The 19,892-nt window shown below is 40.2% G+C and overlaps 1 protein-coding gene across 5 annotated transcripts in view; it reads left to right on the forward strand.

Annotated features, from left to right (window-relative positions):
* Positions 1-19,892, forward strand: part of top2b (DNA topoisomerase II beta) — a 37,672-nt gene that overhangs the window by 9,287 nt on the left and 8,493 nt on the right. For 3 of the 5 annotated variants that reach the window (XM_020620836.1, XM_020620837.1, XM_020620838.1), the window contains exons 5-30: positions 3,704-3,849; positions 3,945-4,042; positions 4,793-5,005; positions 7,536-7,709; positions 7,826-7,927; positions 8,095-8,232; positions 8,334-8,472; positions 8,989-9,146; positions 9,537-9,662; positions 9,802-9,912; positions 10,568-10,673; positions 10,779-10,888; positions 12,003-12,095; positions 12,368-12,482; positions 12,584-12,705; positions 13,019-13,167; positions 13,394-13,625; positions 13,739-13,873; positions 14,062-14,262; positions 14,378-14,573; positions 14,670-14,761; positions 15,067-15,222; positions 16,270-16,353; positions 17,112-17,306; positions 17,391-17,520; positions 17,927-18,085. In XM_020620836.1, coding sequence (XP_020476492.1) covers positions 3,704-3,849; positions 3,945-4,042; positions 4,793-5,005; positions 7,536-7,709; positions 7,826-7,927; positions 8,095-8,232; positions 8,334-8,472; positions 8,989-9,146; positions 9,537-9,662; positions 9,802-9,912; positions 10,568-10,673; positions 10,779-10,888; positions 12,003-12,095; positions 12,368-12,482; positions 12,584-12,705; positions 13,019-13,167; positions 13,394-13,625; positions 13,739-13,873; positions 14,062-14,262; positions 14,378-14,573; positions 14,670-14,761; positions 15,067-15,222; positions 16,270-16,353; positions 17,112-17,306; positions 17,391-17,520; positions 17,927-18,085 — 3,680 coding nt within the window. Of the gene's footprint in view, positions 1-3,703; positions 3,850-3,944; positions 4,043-4,330; positions 4,413-4,792; positions 5,006-7,535; positions 7,710-7,825; positions 7,928-8,094; positions 8,233-8,333; positions 8,473-8,988; positions 9,147-9,536; positions 9,663-9,801; positions 9,913-10,567; positions 10,674-10,778; positions 10,889-12,002; positions 12,096-12,367; positions 12,483-12,583; positions 12,706-13,018; positions 13,168-13,393; positions 13,626-13,738; positions 13,874-14,061; positions 14,263-14,377; positions 14,574-14,669; positions 14,762-15,066; positions 15,223-16,269; positions 16,354-17,111; positions 17,307-17,390; positions 17,521-17,926; positions 18,086-19,892 lie in introns of those variants that run through there. The other 2 variants (XM_020620840.1, XM_020620839.1) reach the window with 2 other exon arrangements.

Consider the following 19,892-nt stretch of genomic DNA (forward strand, 5'->3'; position numbering starts at 1 on the left):
TTGGATGTGCCATCTACTACCGTGGCTTTATCAACTGACAGTTTTAACCAAGAAGGATCAGCATTGTCCTTCAAAACATTGTTTCAATGTCCTACTTATCAAACAACAAGCAGCTATTTTGACAGTCTCAGTTTGTGGAGGCCTGTCACGAAAACTGAAGCCAGTGGAACACAAAGGACCTTCAGGGTGAACAGAGGAATGATATACCTGCAGCGCTTTCACCAGTGCTCCATTTCTGCCAGCTTCTCCCACCAGAACGACCCTTGTCTGCACTTTCGGCAGCATATCTAAGAGAGAGGAAGAGTGACAGTGAATGCGAAGAAAAAAAGAAACTAGGAATGAGAAACAAAGAACTGGGAAAGAGACAGATGAAGGAGTAAGGGTGGTGATGTAAGTCAGGAAACAAAGTCAGACAATAACACTGCAGCATATTACTGATTGAGGGGAATTTCAATGTGGCCAACATACAGCATGCTCCCTTTAGGAGAACAAAAAGCTTATTTCAATTTCCACATAAAAGCTGTCCTTATTGTATTTGGAAACAGCATGCTATCTACTGCTACCAAAGTACTGAAACACCTTTGAGCTTTAAAAAGTAAATTGTTATTTTATCCAAACACCAGAGACAGCAAACTCTTTAACACTCAGTCTGTTATGAGAGCAAAGTAAAAAGAAAAAACTGCCCAGCTGCCAGTTTATTAACAGTGTTTGAACAGCACATGATCCATCACTGTATTGCTGCGATTGTAGTATCGATGGATGAAATGCAATGCTCAAATACAGAACCTGTTAACTTCTTACATCAATAATAAACCCATCTTTACCAGCAGTTTATCATACTGCTACGCAGCAGTCATCACTAAGCATTACTCAGCTTTTGGATGCAATGATTTTGAGAGTGATACTTTTCCCCCAAATACTTAATAATTAAAATTGTCCCAATAATGTAGCTATTTAGTGGTAAATGTGAGGTGGAATCGGCATGACATACTCCGTGTTTCCTGTTTTTGATGAATAGATTCCCAATAGAGCTGTACATGAGCAAGAATTGTGCCAGTTTATGAGATTATTCATTCTTTCTTTAAAACCCACATACAGTATATATACACACTTCTCCTAGTGATGAGTTCAACCGCATTAACATCAGTATTCAAATGCAAAAGAGTGACAGGAACATACAGTATTTATGCACATTTAAAAAAAATCAATAAAGTCAGCTGCATGTGACGCAATATTTAAATTGTGAGCTACTTAAATTGACAACATACAGGCCTGATGTGGGGCTGCCATATGGGTCTGCCCTCTCCTCTCCCCTGAACATTCTTCCCTTTACCTCCTCTCTCCTGAGCTCTATCTTCCATCCCTAATCCATTTTCCTTCTCAAAATTAATTATATAGATTAATATAAGATAGTTATTTCTCAGTGACAGTTATCTGTTTTTTTTTTTATGACTGCCATAAATTAAGTCCTCCACAATTCACTGGTCTCCTGTGCTTAACTCAACAGACATGGGTAGGTCGTTCAACGTCTGTCTGTGAGCATCTCCTGATGAAGAACAATCTGTCTTCATCAGGCTGAACAACAACAGAAATGTAGAGGGCAAAAAATGTTTTCATATATCTTCTCTGGAAGAAATCAGCAGATTTTTATGTATGGTATGGACTCATTCTCTGATTTTATTGATTTTTTTTCCTAACTCGCTACAGAGGGTGAGGCAAAGTGGCAAAGTGAAACCAAACAGCCCAGAGTTACATCAGGAGTCTGAACAGTACAGATAGCAGCAAAAACATTTTCAACAGAAAACTAAACAGCTATTTGTGAAGGTTACACTTCACTAAATGTGCCAGAGAGCAGTCACCAGCCACATCGACCTGATCAGTGTTTGATTGTTGTGTCTTGTTGCTTTTCTTCTTTTGTCTCTCCTCTATCCACTCACCCCAACCGGTCGAGGCAGAAGGCCGCCCACCAAGAGCCGGGGTCTGTCGGAGGTTTCTTCCGTTAAAGGGAGTTTTTCCTCCCCACTGTCGCCAAGCACTTGCTCAAGGGGGATTTGTTGGGTTTTCCCTCTGTAATAATAGTGATAACAGTAGGGTCTAGACCTTACTCTGTAAAGTGTCCTGAGATGACTTTTAAAATTTGATTTGATTTGAATATAATGACAAAAAGGTTTATATGGATTTCTGTCACAGTACTGTAACATCACTGCCAGTAAACGGTGATTATTTCCTTTTATTTTTGTCCCATGACCAAATTATCAAAGTAGTGCTATTTTGAGGTCATTACATCCATAAAAACCAGCAGCTAGCTCCTTTTGGAAGGAAACTTCTGGCTCATTTCTCAGAGTTTGGCTGGGAACACAGCCCTGTCTGTATTCACTGTGTTTTCTTCATGATGTGGATATAACTGTATTCATGTGTTCACTAAGCTTGGTGAATACATGAAGTATATGGACGATTGTGGTGTCATGGATCCAGGAAAAACTGCCTGTGCTGAAAAGCTTGAAGCTCTTGCTCTATATGCAGTCCACCTCCCCCCTGCCAACTGCTTACACAGCAGTGTATCCCTCAGCTGAGCTGCGGCTCACTCCGGTGTCCTCCGCTGTATAGATGTTACCATTAGCCCTGTGGCATTCGGGTCTCTGCTGCTAATGTGGTTTTTATAGAGATGTTAATGTTCCTCTTTGTGGACAAGCCTATTAAAACTCAAAAGTCATAGTTTTGTATCACCACAAACCAAACTAGCATACCAGATGTTGGAAATAAATGTGTTCAGAGTTTGTCACACCACAAGAAGATGTGTTATTAACCACCCAGACAAATTTAAATGATTAGAAAGATTGCCAAGTATATAAAATTAGCTTTCCAAATCATGAAAAAACGTAGTATTCTGTGTTCCGATCTGGGGGCATGTCAGTTGAAGACATTGAAACCAGGCCCAATTGCAGAAAGGTGCAGCCTTTTCTCATCATGGATAAATTAAGGGAGAACATGTAGGAGAGATGCATTTGTGGGCCTAATGCATAAAACATAAACAAAACATAGACTAGTTTGTTCAAGAATAGAGTGTTTATAAAATGCACAACAGGTCCTTACAGTGATAAAAGCACACATTTTTTGATTTGAAATAATTTAGAGTGGTTCCAGGTTCAGTCTTCTTTCTGATTGTAAAATAACGTGGTCCCAAACTTGAGACGACTTGGCCGTCCACTGCTCTCTGGTGTAACTTTTTGCATTTTCAAATGTTTTGATAGGCCTCACTGACATTCTCACCCAGTCTTCTTTTTCTTTTGATTGATGGCTGGTAAACCAACTTTTAAATGCATTACCGCCACCTACTGAACTGGAGTGTGGAAAAGTAGCACTCACCCATTCGCTGATCCAGCTCAGTCTACTCTTGACCGTCTCACATAGATTTGTAACTAGACCCGACGAATCAATAATTAAACTTGTTGCCAACTATTTTTATTATTGAATTTTTTTATTGATTAGGTGTTACAGCCCTAAAGATTTGCATATTTACTGTTTAAATTGGAAGCGATTTGAACAGACAATAAGTAAATGAAATGTAAAAATCTGAATTGATATTTTGTCATTAACCTGTTAAGTATTGAGGTTCAGTACCTGGCCCTACTAATGAATATATAGATGTTCTGTTCATATAACCTGTTAGCTCACTAATTTTCCTCTATTCTGCCTCCACTAGTGAGTCCAACACCATCTCCATCTGGAACAATGGTAAGGGAATACCTGTGGTGGAGCATAAAGATGAGAAGATGTACGTTCCAGCTCTCATTTTTGGCCATCTACTCACCTCCAGCAACTACGATGATGAAGAGAAAAAGGTCACAGGTGAGAGGAGCCATCGTAACAGCTTCATTAGTGGTGCTGTAGTCATTTCAAACTGGTGACTTTTAACCTGTGCAATGCTAACTGTTTGGCCCTAGGGGGAAGAAACGGGTACGGTGCCAAACTCTGCAACATCTTCAGTACCAAGTTCACAGTGGAAACAGCTTGCAAGGAATACAGACACAGCTTTAAACAGGTGAGGATGACTCTGCTGTAGAGGACCGTGAGGAACTTAATATATTGACATCACCAAACAGATGAAACCAGGGTAGGCCATTTATGTTCAGTATTGATTTGACTTAAGACTACAATTCTTATTGCTTGTCACAGAGATGGTGTATGCTTCTTTTGCTTGTAGGCTGACACCTCCACTATACTATATATAAAGATAAAATAATAAATATTGTGCTCTGTCTCCTTTGTATTTGTGAGAGAACTCTGAAAGTAAAAGCTTTGTATTTATTTCCTGTTTTGAACTGTATATACAGTAAGCACACATAGTTGTGTTTACAGTCTGTGGAAGCTACAAAAGTGTTCAACTTCAGCTGAGTTATAATCACCCCAAGGTAAGGGTCTTGTTCGTGTACAGACAGCAGTGACTGTTGTAGCACATTTGAATGTAAGCCCTTCACCAGTGCCACTTGATCTTTTAATGAGGTGTTTGCTGTTTTATAGGGTTTGAGCATGTGGTCATATACTGTATGTAGGCACCCTTGAGGGTTGTATGGGCGAAATAGTTAAGTCACAGGGTGTTTTATATCTTGGTTGTTGGGGCTAAATTCACTTGATAAGTCTGTTCAGAGATGAAGCAGATCATGGGTAAACACTGCATAAAACACCACTCACTTACTTCAAGTGAGAAAAGAAAAGCATCTCAAAGCTGATATGTAGTTTTCAGACAGCAAAAAGTATTTGTCTTTGTTACAGTGTGTTTCACTTTCTTCAGACATGGCAGAACAACATGACCAAGACTTCTGAGCCCAAGATCAAGTTCTTTGATGGGGACGATTTCACCTGTGTGACATTCCAGCCAGACCTGTCCAAGTTCAAGATGGAGAAACTGGACAAGGATATTTTAGCACTTCTTACCCGCAGAGCATATGATGTAGCTGGCTCCTGTAGAGGGGTGAAAGTTACGTTGAATGGGAAAAAGTTACCGGTAAGTCATAATTCAACCTGGGTTTTTAAGCTGCTGTTAGTTGTAGCAGTTGGTTGCTGATATCAGATTTTGAGACTTTGAAAAAGTCTGAACTTGATATATTGGCCAATAGCCATTTTTTCCATAATCCCATAACATAAACAAATAATGGTCCTAAAAATTTTTTTTTTTGGCAAATTGAGATCTCACTATGTACAAAGTAGGGATATCTGCATTTCTATACTCACTGTATATGTAGCAGGTTTTGTGAAAATAGTACAAGAGATGCATCTCTTCAGCCGGGTTATTTTGGTCTTCAATCAGTGTTCTAGTCTGGTAGTTCATAATAATAGAATTAAGTCACATTTAAATAGCCCAAAATCACAAATTTTCCTGAAGGGGCATACTAATATGCCCCTATGTCATGGAGCTGGTGCTTCATCATTCTGGACACACATACACTGGATTGGAGGGTATTTAATATAAAGCAAATATTAGTACTGCTAATAGTTTAGTGTGGTTATAACTACATTTTGGTTATAACCAAAACGCGTGTTATATAAAACAATGGGGACTGTTTTAAATCCTCTGCAGCATGTCTGCCTGGAAGCAACAGTTGAACTATGTAATAAGTTCTTACTGTTTTTTTAATGAGAAGGTTGCTGCTGTAAGGGCCCTTGTGTTAGGGTTAGTGCCTGATCCTTCGGGCTATACTCCATGTTTGGCTATTTTTGATGCTTTTGAGCCGGTAACTCTGACTTTTTTGGGGGGAGTGGTTGCCCAGGCTAAGCCATCTGGCTCCCCTCGAGATGTTGTTTCTCCGCCTCTATTCAAGGAAGTCTTCCCTTGTATTGGAAGAACGGTTTTGGAAATTGTTAACAGTAGTTTTTCCTCTGGTATTGTCCCTGGTAATTTCAAGCATGCAGTTTTGCAATCTCTGCTTAAGAAGCCAGGCCTGCATCAATCCATACTGAGTAATTTCAGGCCTATTTCAAAGTTGCCTTTTATTTTGAAGATTTTGGAAAAAGTGGTCTATGCGCAGGTGAAGTCCTTCCTAGATGAGAATAACTTATTAGAGGTTTTTCAATCTGGTTTTAAACCTCTGCATAGTACAGAGTCAACCTTATTGAAGGTTGTTAATAATATTTATTTGGACACCGATGCGGGTGAATACATGATTCTTGTCCTGTTGGACTTGACTGCTGCCTTTGAACTCGTTGACCATGACATTTTAATATCCATGACATTTTAATATTTCAGGATTTGGTGGGCATTCGTGATGCTGCCCTAGTGTGGTTTAAATCATATTTATCGAGTAGAGCGGTGTCTGTCGGTTTGGCAGATGTTGAATCTGTGACAACCCCTTTGTTGTCTGGGGTCCCACAGGGCTCAGTTTTGGGGCCTCTGCTTTTTTTCACTGTATTTACTTCCCCTTAGCTCTATTTTTAGGAAACATGGGGTCTCTTTTCATTGCTATGCTGACCACGTGCAGATTATTATGCCACTGAGTAAGAAGGACACCTACTCGATTCAGCTGCTTTTATCGTGTCTCGCCGATATTAAGGGCTGGATGCCTCTAAGTCGTTTAAAATTAAATGATGCTAAAACTGAAGTTATAGTGTTTGGCCCGAACACGTCTGGCGACCTTCCCCCGGTAGACTTAGGTTTCTTGGGGCAGTATCTGCAACCGGTGATCACGGACTTAGGTGTTAAAATAGACTCCGAAGTGAAAATGGAAAGCCAGATAAATGTGGTCATAAAATCTGGCTTTTTTAAAATCTTAGGCAGTTATTGAAAGTAAAGCCCCTTTTGTTGCGGCAGCATTTTGAGACTGTGATCCATGCGTTTGTTACATCACGCATGGATTACTGTAATGCATTGTACGCTGGAGTCAGTCAATCGTGCCTTGCCTGCCTCCAGAGGGTTCAGAATGCTGCCGCTCGGTTATTGGTAGGGGGGCATAAGAGGGACCACATAACCCCAGTCATGGCATCTCTTCAGTGGCTTCCTATGCGCTTTAGGGTTCGTTTTAAGATTCTTTTATTTGTTTATAAGTCCTTGAATGGGCTTGCACCATCTTATCTTGCGGAACTTTTATGTCCGTCATGGTGCCTTAGATCAGCTGATCAGCTCTTTTCTGGAGGCACCAAAGGCCAGGCGGACAACTGGGGGGATAGAGCTTTCGCTGTGGTGGGTCCAAATTTGTGGAATGATTTGCCTCTTTATAGGCAGGCCCCGTCGTTGTCCATTTTTAAGTCTTATTTGAAAACCTATTTGTACTCATTGGCGTTTGGCCAGGAATGAGACGGTCTGTAGTGCTATAGTGTATGTTTTTATTGTTTTTATTTTCAGTTATGCTGTTACGATTTTAGACTTGTACAGTATGTTAAGCACTTTGGTCAGCTGTGGCTATGGTAAAGCGCTATATAAATAAAGTTGAGTTGAGAGTAATAACAGGTATCATTAAAAAAGTCTTTTTTTTCTAGTTAATACTTTTATGCAGTGGAATATTACGTGTTGAACCTAACTTGAACCTGTCCTGCCACTAAAGGTTAATGGGTTCCGCAGCTATGTGGATCTGTACGTGAAGGACAAACTGGACGAGACTGGCGTGGCCCTGAAGGTGGTGAATGAAATTGTAAATGATCGGTGGGAGGTTTGCCTCACCATGAGCGAGAAGGGATTCCAGCAAATCAGCTTTGTTAACAGCATTGCCACTACCAAGGTACATGAAAATCAGCAGTGATACCTCATATGTAAAAACTAGTAGAAGTGGAATAAGTAGAGATAGAAGCAGAGAGTAAAAGTATGCATTTTAACATCAGGATATGTATGTTTCAGGGTGGCAGACACATCGACTATGTGGTGGACCAGATTGTGGCCAAACTTATTGAAGTGGTGAAAAAGAAGAACAAGGCAGGAGTGTCAGTCAAACCCTTCCAGGTGGCTTAAATTTTCCATGCATCCAAATCTTTACCGTTTATTCTACCTGTAAAGGGTCACTGGTGGGTGGGGGGAGGCTTAAATTATTTATGCAGCAGTTCTGAATTACAGTGATCTCTGGTGCTTTTGCTGAAAACTAATTGACTTTCCTCTCATTTGTGCTTCAGGTGAAGAACCACATCTGGGTGTTTGTAAATGCACTGATTGAAAATCCCACTTTTGACTCCCAGACCAAGGAGAACATGACACTGCAAACCAAAAGCTTTGGGTCCAAGTGCCTTTTGTCAGAGAAGTTTGTCAGGGCTGTAAGTGTACTTTTCATTTGCTTTCAGCTCTTCAATCTTTTTTTTTTTAATTTCTCATGTAAAATGGGTCTAGAAAGGATTTTGTTTTTCGTCACCCACAGGCAACCAACTGCGGGATTGTGGAGAGTATACTCAACTGGGTGAAGTTCAAAGCTCAGATACAGCTGAATAAAAAGTGCTCATCTGTGAAACACAGCAAGATCAAAGGCATCCCTAAGCTAGATGATGCCAATGATGCTGGTGTGTTTATAGTTTGCTCACTTATTAATGTGTAGAACCCTGAATGTCCACCAGTAGTGGTACAGCTTTGATTGTTGCCTCTTAAACTAAGTCATAAATGTGGTCATGTGCAGTAGTGAGGAAGGCATACAGACCACTTTATTGTATATGGACTTGCTAATTATTATAATGTTGTGAGTATTACCAAAAATGGTCGATTAATAGGTGCTTAACACTGTTAAGAGTTGAACATGGAACACTGAGTATGCCATAAATTCTCTAATAATAGTCAGTCTTTATTTACCTCAGCTATGGAGTGATACAGGCCTTTATTTCTCCAGCTGTCTTGGACAATTAAAATGTCTCTTTTCAAAAAGGACTTTAATTTGAGACCATTATTTGAGAGGTGACTGTAATTTTGGAAAATGGCCGTTTAGATAGCTATTACATTGACTCAGAGCAAGAAGTCCTTTAAGTTGACATGACTATAAAGTGCTGTTCACTTACAAATTGATCTTTTACGTAACTCTGTCCTAGGTGGCAAACACTCCTCTGAATGCACACTCATCCTCACTGAGGGAGACTCAGCGAAGTCTCTGGCTGTGTCTGGGCTAGGAGTGATCGGACGTGATCGGTATGGGGTGTTCCCACTGAGAGGAAAGATCTTAAATGTGCGAGAGGCAACACACAAACAGGTATAAGATTGAATATTAGTGAAATGCCTCTCATGAAACATCTATTTCAGACAGTGGCTGTGATTATCTGTTTTGTAAATGGTGAACAAACACCAAAAAAAAAACACTACACAAACTACACCACTAAACTTGGTATAACTCAGTCATTCATACAGAAACAGCCATGAGTCGTCATCAGATTTGGATTTCTTAAAATAGCCATGGCATGCTCATTTCCAGCCATTTAATGTTTAATCTTGGGTACCTCTAGATTAGCTTTCCACTCATAATAACTCCAAATGGTCTGTAATTATTTCAGATCAATAAAACCACAGAGCCTCTTCCTAAAAATGAGAGGCTAGTTCATGAACACATGCACCTGTGTCTCCTCTAATGTTACAATATCAACAGATCATGGAAAATGCTGAGATTAACAACATCATTAAAATCGTTGGCCTCCAATACAAGAAGAGCTATGATGACGCAGAGTCACTGAGGAGCCTGCGCTACGGCAGGATCATGATCATGACTGATCAGGTAGTCAATCTCACGAACACATTCTCACAGTTTTGGTATTAGCTTGTAATAGTAGGTCATCGTAGGTTAGGCAGTATGTTAAGTAGTAGCTGACCAACCAACCTGTCGTACAGTTCTAATGTTTCTTCTCTTGTCCTAGGATCAAGATGGTTCCCATATCAAAGGTCTGCTCATCAACTTCTTCCACCACAACTGGCCCTCCCTACTGAAACACACATTCCTGGAGGAATTTATCACACCCATTGTCAAAGTAAGAGAGACACACATATTGTTTTAGCACTCCTGATAAACAGTGCAAAGCTACAAAATAGCATGAGATATTCACTTATCTGACAGGTTATTCGGTGTGGCTGTTATGCACAAAACTGCCCATAAAGATGATTCTGCAGTTGGGGCTTGATGAGCTATTTGCTTCTGCACTACTCTATTTTAAAGTTACTGTTTTTACATAAAATATTTAATTGAGGGGTGGCATGTTGAAGCGGTGGTTAACACTGTCGCCTCACGGCAAAATACCTCTGGATTCAAGCTCGGGCTGACCCAGTGCCTTTGTGCGCACAGTCTGCATGTTCTCCCTGTGCCTGCAAAGGTTCTCTCCGGGTACTCCGGCTGCCTCCCACAGTCCAAAGACATGCGGCTTAGGATGATTGATGACTCTTGCCCATAGCAGTGAATGTGAGTATGTGTGGTTGTTTGTCTCTGTCAGTCCTGCGGTAGACTGGCGACCTGTCCAGGATGTACTGGTCAATGTCAGTGGGGATGTTCTCCAGCCCCCCTGCAACCCTCTTCAGAATAAGTGGTATAGATAATAGATGGATGGATGGATGGATATTTGATGGATAGGATGAAAACTCAGCACAAAACTACAGAAAATATGGGCCTCAGATGTGTTACTTTTTCTACAGGCAACCAAGAACAAGCGAGAGCTGGCCTTCTACAGCATTCCAGAGTTTGAAGAATGGAAGAAACAGACAGAAAACCATAAAACCTGGCATATAAAGTACTACAAAGGTTTGCTACTTATTGTTTAAGTATATCATTCAGCTCATAGTTTTTCTAATTCAGACTTAAATTACTTATTTTGCTGTTATTTGAAATGGTAAAATTATATTTCAGGTTTGGGTACAAGTACAAGCAAAGAGGCCAAGGAATACTTTGCCGACATGGAGAAGCATCGTATCACATTCAGATACAGCGGTGCAGAGGACGATGCTGCCATCACGCTGGTGAGTTTAATGCTATAGTTTCATATTGTTCTCTAGGGAACTGGAATTATGAAAAATACTTTCCAAAATAAAACACAGAAATTTAATATTGCATAAAGAGTTTAAATTCAGTCAGACAAAATCGGTTTTTCAGGACATTATTAGCTTCTTGAAGTTCAGGGGCTTGTATTTTTCTGGCCACTGAATATATGTTGCTAGTACAGTAAAACCTTGGATTGCGAGTATAATGCATTTTGGCAACGTGTTTGTAATCCAAAGCACTCGTATATCAAAGTGAATTTCCCCTTAAGAAATGATGGAAACTCAGATGATTCGTTCCACAACCACTTATTCATATAGAAATCATTACAGTAATACAAAATACACGATAAAGTAAAAATAAAACAAAATAACCTGCGCTTTACCTTTCAAAAGAATTGTGGCTGGCATGAGAGAGAGAGAGAGAGAGAGAGAGAGGCTATTTGTTGGCTCGCTGAAATCTTTTTCTTTTTGTGTCACTTTAACAAGGAACCCATCCAATGACACCTGCTTTTGCCTCCTTTGAAGGATTTGGCGGATTTTACACATCTCCCTTATAAAATCCTGCGATGACGGCCACTCGCATACCTCGTTCATGCTTCTCGATGATTTCCTTTTTTACTTCCACCATAATCATCTCCTTTTTCTTACCGCCTTTCTTTTCAACCTTTTATTTTTTCTTCATCGGGGCCATTGTTGCAGTACAGATGTTGACTATACGAGTGAGGCAGGAGAACCATTGGCTAAGTTGTGACGCTCAGCAGACAAAGTGTACGTACTACTCATATTGCAAGACCTCGCTCGTTTATCAAGTTAAAATTTATAAAAAAAATTGCTTGTCTTGCAAAACACTTGCAGACCAAGTTTTTACTGTACAAGGATACAGCTCTGTATTGGCAAAGGGGCAAAACATAAACCATCATGCATCATCCTACGTATAATAATGTGTATCCCTGGGAATCATTTGAAGAATTTTGATAAACATGCCAATCCTGAGATTTGGTAGCATAGCAGTACTTCTCTTTGGCACCATGTACCAAAAATAATGATGAGGTTGGAAAATGAAGGCTGATCCTCATTGCTGCTGTTGTTTCAGGCCTTCAGTAAGAAAAAGACAGATGACAGGAAGGAGTGGCTGACTAATTTCATGGAAGACAGACGTCAGAGGAGGATGCATGGCCTGCCAGAGGTTTGTGGATGTGCTCAAAGTTGTGTGAGGCAGTTATGAGAGGAAGAACGTTCTGTATATGAAAGTGTGTGTGTAGGGGGAGTTCTGTGGACCAAGTTCCATAAACTCTCTGATTAGGAGGTATTGAATAATACATTTTGTGGTTTTCCTCAGGCATATTTTAAGTGTATCACTGTAGATTTGGTGACGATTTATCCTTGTGCTAAGACCACACAGACAAAACATTTTAGCAGTGACTATGTGTATTAACATAGGTTTTTACTGACTTTCAGCAATACCTGTATGGAAATCAGGCCAGGCATCTCTCATACAATGACTTCATCAACAAGGAGCTAATTCTGTTCTCCAACTCTGACAATGAACGATCCATCCCATCATTGGTTGATGGTTTGTACATCTCTGAATTGCTTGATGTTTTTCTATAGGTTTTTTCCTTTTCCTGAAGTTACAGTGATAATGGGATGCACATGTTCATGTATTGTTTCCAGGCATGAAGCCAGGTCAAAGGAAAGTTCTGTTCACCTGCATGAAGAGGAATGACAAGAGGGAAGTGAAGGTAGCACAGCTAGCCGGCTCAGTTGCAGAGATGTCTGCCTACCATCATGGAGAGGTACAGTCAACTCGGTATCTTCCAGACATGTGACTGCGTATTGAGAATCAGAACCACAGTGGAGAAGATGAGAAGTTAGAAGGCTAGCTTGAGATTTCTATCCGATGTTCCAGTGTGACACAGTTTTCTACTGACAACAATGTTAACTGTATAAAAGACTTTTGGAAGTAAGTGTGCTTATTAGTCATTTTACATTGCCAACCAGAGCAAATGACAATCTTAAGGTTTTTTTTTTAACTTCTAGTGCTATTTTTCTAATTCTGTTTGCTATTACTGACCACTCTTTTTTTTTTTTTTTTTTTTTTTTATGTAGCAAGCTCTCATGATGACCATAGTGAACTTGGCCCAGAACTTTGTAGGCAGTAACAATGTGAACATCCTGCAGCCTCTTGGTCAGTTTGGTACTCGCATAAATGGAGGCAAAGATGCTGCCAGCCCTCGTTATATCTTTACTATGCTCAGGTAAAGGAATGATGAACATAACAGTTGGATTCTTTTATTAATGCGACGTTCAGGTGATTACTATGGATAACTTAGCTTATGCAGTGATTGATTAGAAGTTACCTGAGTGACTTCTTTCACAGTAGAGTTTCACTATTAAAGAATTTGTTTCCTATCTAAAAAATTTAAACAACTGGAAAACTGGTGATTGTAGGTAGTCTTGTAATAGTATTGTCATTTCCCATAGTCCCCTCGCCAAGTTGTTGTTCCCAGCTGTGGATTCCAACCTGCTCAAGTTCCTGTATGACGACAACCAGAAGGTGGAGCCTGAGTGGTACATTCCCATCATTCCAATGGTGTTGGTGAACGGTGCTGAGGGAATTGGGACGGGCTGGGCATGTAAAATCCCCAACTACGACCCACGAGAAATTGTCAACAACATCAACCGCATGCTTAACCACCAGGATCCCCTGCCAATGGTAAACAAGCTGAGGATTCAGAGCAGTAGAATGAACGTGTGACTCTGTGCCTTCTTGTGAGATGAGAACATGCTCTCAGTTTTTGTCCCTGTGTAATGTTTGTCCCAAACCAGCTTCCCAGCTACAAAAACTTCAAAGGAGTGATCCATGAACTTGGACAGAATCAGTACCTGGTCAGTGGAGAGGTGTCAGTCATAGATAGAAACACCATCGAGGTCACAGAGCTTCCTGTCCGGACATGGACACAGGTACACTTATACTTTTTGTATTGTATTATATTGCAGTTTTTTTTTTTCAATTAAGATTTAATGTAAATGGTCCCACAAAAATAACTGAAATATTTTATGGTTGCAAGAAAACTTGTGCATTTACTGATTTCCCGCAGGATTTAATGTTTGTGTGTGTTTGCCATACTATGAATAACTGTTTCTTGCAGGCCTATAAGGAGTCGGTGCTGGAGCCCATGCTGCAAGGCACTGACAAAACACCAGCTCTTATCAACGATTATAAAGAATACCACACAGATACCACAGTCAAGTTTGTGGTCCGCATGTCGGAGGAGAAACTGGCCCAGGCTGAGGCTGCTGGCCTCCACAAAGTCTTCAAGCTGCAGTCCAGCCTGACCTGCAACTCTATGGTAACTCCAAGTTCAACCTAAAGTGAAGCAAACATTACTTTTTTCTTTTCTTTTCTCATGTTTAGAAATGTTGATGATCGATATTGAACAGAATTTTAAACTACTTTCTCCTCAGGTGCTGTTTGACCACATGGGCTGTCTGAAGAGGTATGACTCAGTCCAAGACATCCTCAGGGAGTTCTTTGAACTCCGCCTGCACTACTACAAACTGAGGAAAGATTGGTTACTGGGCAGCCTGGGAGCCGAGGCCGCCAAACTGTCTAACCAGGCTCGCTTTGTACTGGAAAAGATTGAAGGAAAAATTGCAATCGGTAAGAATGCAAAAATGTTCTTTAACCATTTTTAAGTGTCTCTTCTTTGTGTTTGAATACGTTTTTTGCTCTAACTCATGGTTTATTTGTTAACAGAGAACAAATCCAAACGTGAATTGATCCGCATGTTGGTTCAGAAAGGATATGAATCTGATCCAGTGGCTGCCTGGACCAAAGCTCAGGAAAAGGTACCTTGGACACAAACACACACTCAAATTCACACAGTAGCAGCATATCTTTGAATTTTTTAAAAAAGTATTAGGGTGACAATGAGTAATTTAAATAGCTATATACAGTCATGGCCAAAAATATTGGCACCCCCACATTTCTGTCAGATAAGACACCAGAAAACCAGACAACAAACCAGAAAACAATATTTTTGGCCATGACTATTACAATAAAAGCCATTAGGCATGATAGTATGTACATATTAATCATTGCATTCAAAGTGGAGTTAGTTTGTTGAATGGTGTTTTTTGTTTCTCTGTGTCAGGCTCTGGAAGAAGATTACCGTGATGGAAACGAGAGCGACGGCTCAGTGGACTCAGGCTCCTCGTCGGGGCCAAACTTCAACTACATTCTCAACATGCCTTTGTGGTGCCTGACTAAAGAGAAAGTGGAGGAGCTGCTCAAACAGAGGGACCACAAGGTATTATTATAATTATTGTTTTATGTAGCTCATATCTTTTTTTTTTAAATCACATCATTTTTTGTTTTAATTTTTATTAGGGGTGTAAAGGTTCTGAACCCAACCTGAAACTGTGGTACAAATGTCCACAGTCTTGGGTCAATGCTCAAAACGGCTCCTGAGCTGGGGTCAGCTTCTCCACATAGAGGCTGAAGTGAGACTCAGACTAACCAATTAACAGCATCTGTATATGCAGTAAAACCTAGTAGTATAAAAAGCCAGTCATTTATCAAAACACCTGCTAAATGCATAAACCTTTAGCAAAGTGATAATTTCAGCTTTGCCTGCACCCTGCCATCCACCAGTGGTGTGTGTTAACTATAGTGGTGCTCACGTATGTCTCGCTCCACTATCTGTGGTCGGTTCAAACCCACGATGTCCACCTGTTTACCCTTTATATATTTGTATCCATTACTTTACATGAATAACAGTTTTTAAAAAAGCAAAGATGTGGCTAAACACAGAGAAGTTAAAATCCGAAAAACCCAAATGCTTTGAAACAGCTCTGTCAGAAAAGAGGAGGCTACAGGTTGGTCTGCCCCATCAGTTTTATTTTAATTTTAAAACTGGAGCTACTTTGTTGTTGTAGTTGTGGGCTGTCATCTGAAAAGCTGCTTCTGATACAAGTTTTCTAACTAAATATTCATGTATTCTACAAATCATCGTACGTAATTCAACCGCTGCTTAAAACATGAATCTGGTCAAGGTGTGTTCTTCTCTTTAGCGTTCCACAATGTTAGTGATTTAATAAAACCCAGAAAATCTTCCCCTGTTTTTTCTTCACTCCCCAAGGTCTGAACCAAACTATGGATTTGGTGAACTGTTACACCCCTAATTTTTATCCTCACTAGACTTAATGATTTTATTTACCGGTGCCCTCAGAACCCAGCTCCAACGGTGTTAAGTCCTTCATTCAGTAACTGAGATCCAGGAGCACTTTTCAGATGTAGTCAGTGAATATGCGCAGGTATGTTTTGCTTAACGAAATGAATCTATGCTGATGTGCAGAGAGGAGAACTCAATGATCTCCAGAAGAAATCCTCTGAGGAGCTATGGAAGGAGGACTTGGCAGTCTTCATCGAGGAGCTGGATGTAAGCTTTTTGTTTTAGCCATTTGTTGTTGTCTCAGATTTTGACCTGATAAAAAAAAAAAAGAAAAAATTCTGTGCTGCCTATTTGTGTTCTGATGGAGAATTACATGAGAATATCCAAACCTCTCATCTGTCTGTGAACTACACCAGGAGGCAGTTAGTCTAGCTGAGAATCAAAACTGGGAAACAAGTAAAAATAAAAGTGACTCTCAAATATGAGTTTTCATTAGTGAGCTTTAGAAGTGATGGTAGAGCCAGGCTAGCTGTTTGTATAAGATAATCTGACTGGCTAATGGGTGTAGTGCAATAACTGACTGATATGAAACTATCGATCTTCTAATCCAACTCTCCACTTGAAAGCTGTTCCTTTAAGCTACTGTCAGTTGCACACATCACTTATTGCACTCATGTTTCACAGTAAAAACCTCCCAGTGGTTCACAGAACTAGTCCCTCCCACACTTAGACTTCCAACACAGTATGCCAGAGCAGTGGAATGTAACATGATTCTGTTGTGGGAATGTCCTATGTATTCTGCTGAATTATGCATGTGAGCTATTCGAATGCAGGTAATTCCACCTCTGAATTTCTCGTATGTTCATGCTGGCCACTGTTTCTATACAGGCTTTTATTGGAGAATGCACGTTATATTGCATGCTGGCCACTCAGCCACTGTTTCTATACGAGCTTTTATTGGAGAATGCACGTTATATTGAGGATCCAATTATGTAACTTGAGAATTGCCATGTGTTGTCTGTCAGAATGTGGAGGCCCAGGAGCGAGAGGAGCAGAATTCAGGAAAAGGCATCAAACTGGTGAAGGGCAAAGTGGGCAAACCTAAAGTGAAGAAGATGAACCTGGAGGAGACCATGCCCTCACCATTTGGCCGCAGGGTGGAGCCTCCGACGCAGCCAATCAAATCTGATGCTGCCAAGAAACTGACCAAAAAGAAGAAGGTAACAATAGCTGATAGAATTGTGAAATGAAAAGTGCGGTGTTCAGGTATTACAGTTTTGGTACAAGTTGCACTTTTCTCTTAGGGTGACATAGATCTAGCGCTGAAGTTGGAGTTTGATGACGATGGTCTGGGTGGAGAGGGAGGAGCAGGAGATAGCGCTGCTGCAGTCAAGCCAAAGGCTCCACGTGTCAAGAAAGAGAAGAAAGAGCCGGGTCAGTACTTTGTTCTAAACTAGAAGCTTCAGCTGTTTATTTAACACTTTTGTTTAACTTGAATTAGCTATTGCTCTTCGCATCCAAATGTGTAAAAAAAAAAAAAGGAAAATGTTAAATTTCTCAGTTTATATCTTTGTGAAGGTCGAGGTGGACTGTTTCAGTCGTGTTGTGATGGAGTTGGACTTGTTGTAGATGAATGATTTATTAGCACTGACAGATATTTGTCGACCACAACTCTCCAGAACTGATGTGTACTATGCTGGTCAGGTTTGAAAGCAGCTATTCCTGCAGGCCTGTTTGATGCCTGGCAGTGCAGTGACGAAAAAATTAATCCATGAACAACAAGGAATGAGAAGGCCGGCACTCACCAAACAGTCTAGTGATTTTGTGTTCTGTGTTACAGGAGCTCCCAGGGTGAGAAAACCCCCAGGACCCAAGAGTACTCCGGCAAAGAAGGTGAAGAAGAGAAACCCCTGGTCTGATGATGAGTCCAGGTCAGACAGTGACCTGGAGAACAGTGAGCCTGTCATCCCCAGAGAGACCAAGTCCCAGAGGGCCTCAGGTACAACTGGGAATTTTTCTGTTCTCAGGCATTATAAACCAAATAATTACCATACCATTCATTCATTCATTCATTTTCTACCGCTTAATCCCTGAAAGGGGTCACTGGGGGCGGCGCGGGCGCAAACGCACCAATCCTGGCCAGCAATCGGGCGAAGGCGGGGTACACCCTAGACAGGTCGCCAGTCCATTACCAACTTTATTTATAAAGCACTAAAAACAACCAAAGTGGACCAAAGTACTGTACATTGCAATAAAACAGTATATATTGTAAACCCACAAACAACAATATAAAATATAATCAATATAATAAATGACTAAATCAACACAAAAATAAAGTAAATGCCAGGGAAAATAAATGAGTTTTTAAAAGAGACTTAAAAACAGACAGGGTAGAGGCTTGTCTAATGGACAGCAGGAAGTCATTCCAGAGTTTGGGACCAGCAACTGCGAAGGCTCAATCACCTCTAAGCTTACGCTTTGTTCTTGGGACACTCGAGAAGCTGATTGGCTGACCTCAGAGAGTGTGTGGGTGTATGCCACTGAAGCAAATCAGATAAGTAAGATGGTGCAAAGCCATGAAGAGATTTAAAAACAAAGAGTAAAATTTGTAATGGACCCAAAAATGAACAGGTAACCAATGTAGTGAAGCCAATACTGGAGAGATATGGTCATATTTTCTCGTACCTGTTAAAAGACGCACTGCTGCATTTTGGACCATCTGGAGGCGAGTGATAGAAGACTCACCGACCGACCCCAAGATACAACGAATTACAATAGTCCAAACGAGAGGTGATAAAAGCATGAATGAGCGTCTCAAACTGCTGTCTAGAGACAAATGAGCCAGATACTATGTTAACATTCAGTCTACAGGGTCAATACTTGAACTAATTATGTTTACAATTAGTAATTTTTTATTACCATAAATAACATACACAGATGTCTTAGGACAGTTTAAAAACTGGTAAGCTGGTAAAATTATCATAATTAACCTGCATCCATCAGCAGCTGGCTGGAAGGCTTCCTTGATTGTCTGCATGACTTTGTTGGCATCCCACAGGCAGTTGAATTCCACAGCAGACTTGATGTGTCCATTCTCAAATAGCCAAGCTTTAGTGGCACGCCTTGGCACATGTGTAAATGTATGGTCTGGCAGGAGTACCACCTCTTTTGTAAAAGACTGAGCCGTAGAATGTGAAACTGAATGAAACCTTAAAAAAAATTATATATTTACAGTTAAACACACAATATTGTACAAACAGTGCAAGTAATATATCTAAGTAATTTAAGATCCTACATTATATTATATTTTTTAATATACACAAAATTACATCATAGTAGAATAATATGATATACTGTACATTCCTGTAAATTATATAATTATCATTTAGAGGTAAATGACAATTCTTTTGCACTTTTATGGACACAGTCTGAGCACTTCTTCCACCAGTGATTACATCTTTCCACTATTTGAAATCAAAACCTTGGTTTTTTCATAACTTCATACTGTCATATTGGTAAAGTTTCATTTGCTTGAGAAATGGGTCTTGCATTGCACTAGCATTCTATCTGACTATAACGAAAATGTACCTAAACAATAAATAAATAAACATGCTGCAACGTGCTCCAAGTTAGAAAACAAAAGACACAGTCTTACTGCTGATTAACTGGATAGCTTCCTAATTCACAGTCCTCAGTATTAGGTTACATTACAACCACTCCTAAGCTAACATAACTATTTGTGTTTTGCTAACCTTCTGTCCATGACCTGATCGTGATCAGTACTTGACTGTTTAATACTTTTTTTT

Source organism: Monopterus albus, unplaced genomic scaffold, assembly GCF_001952655.1.
Source record: "Monopterus albus unplaced genomic scaffold, M_albus_1.0 scaffold249.1, whole genome shotgun sequence".
NCBI classification, from domain to species: Eukaryota; Metazoa; Chordata; class Actinopteri; order Synbranchiformes; family Synbranchidae; genus Monopterus; species Monopterus albus.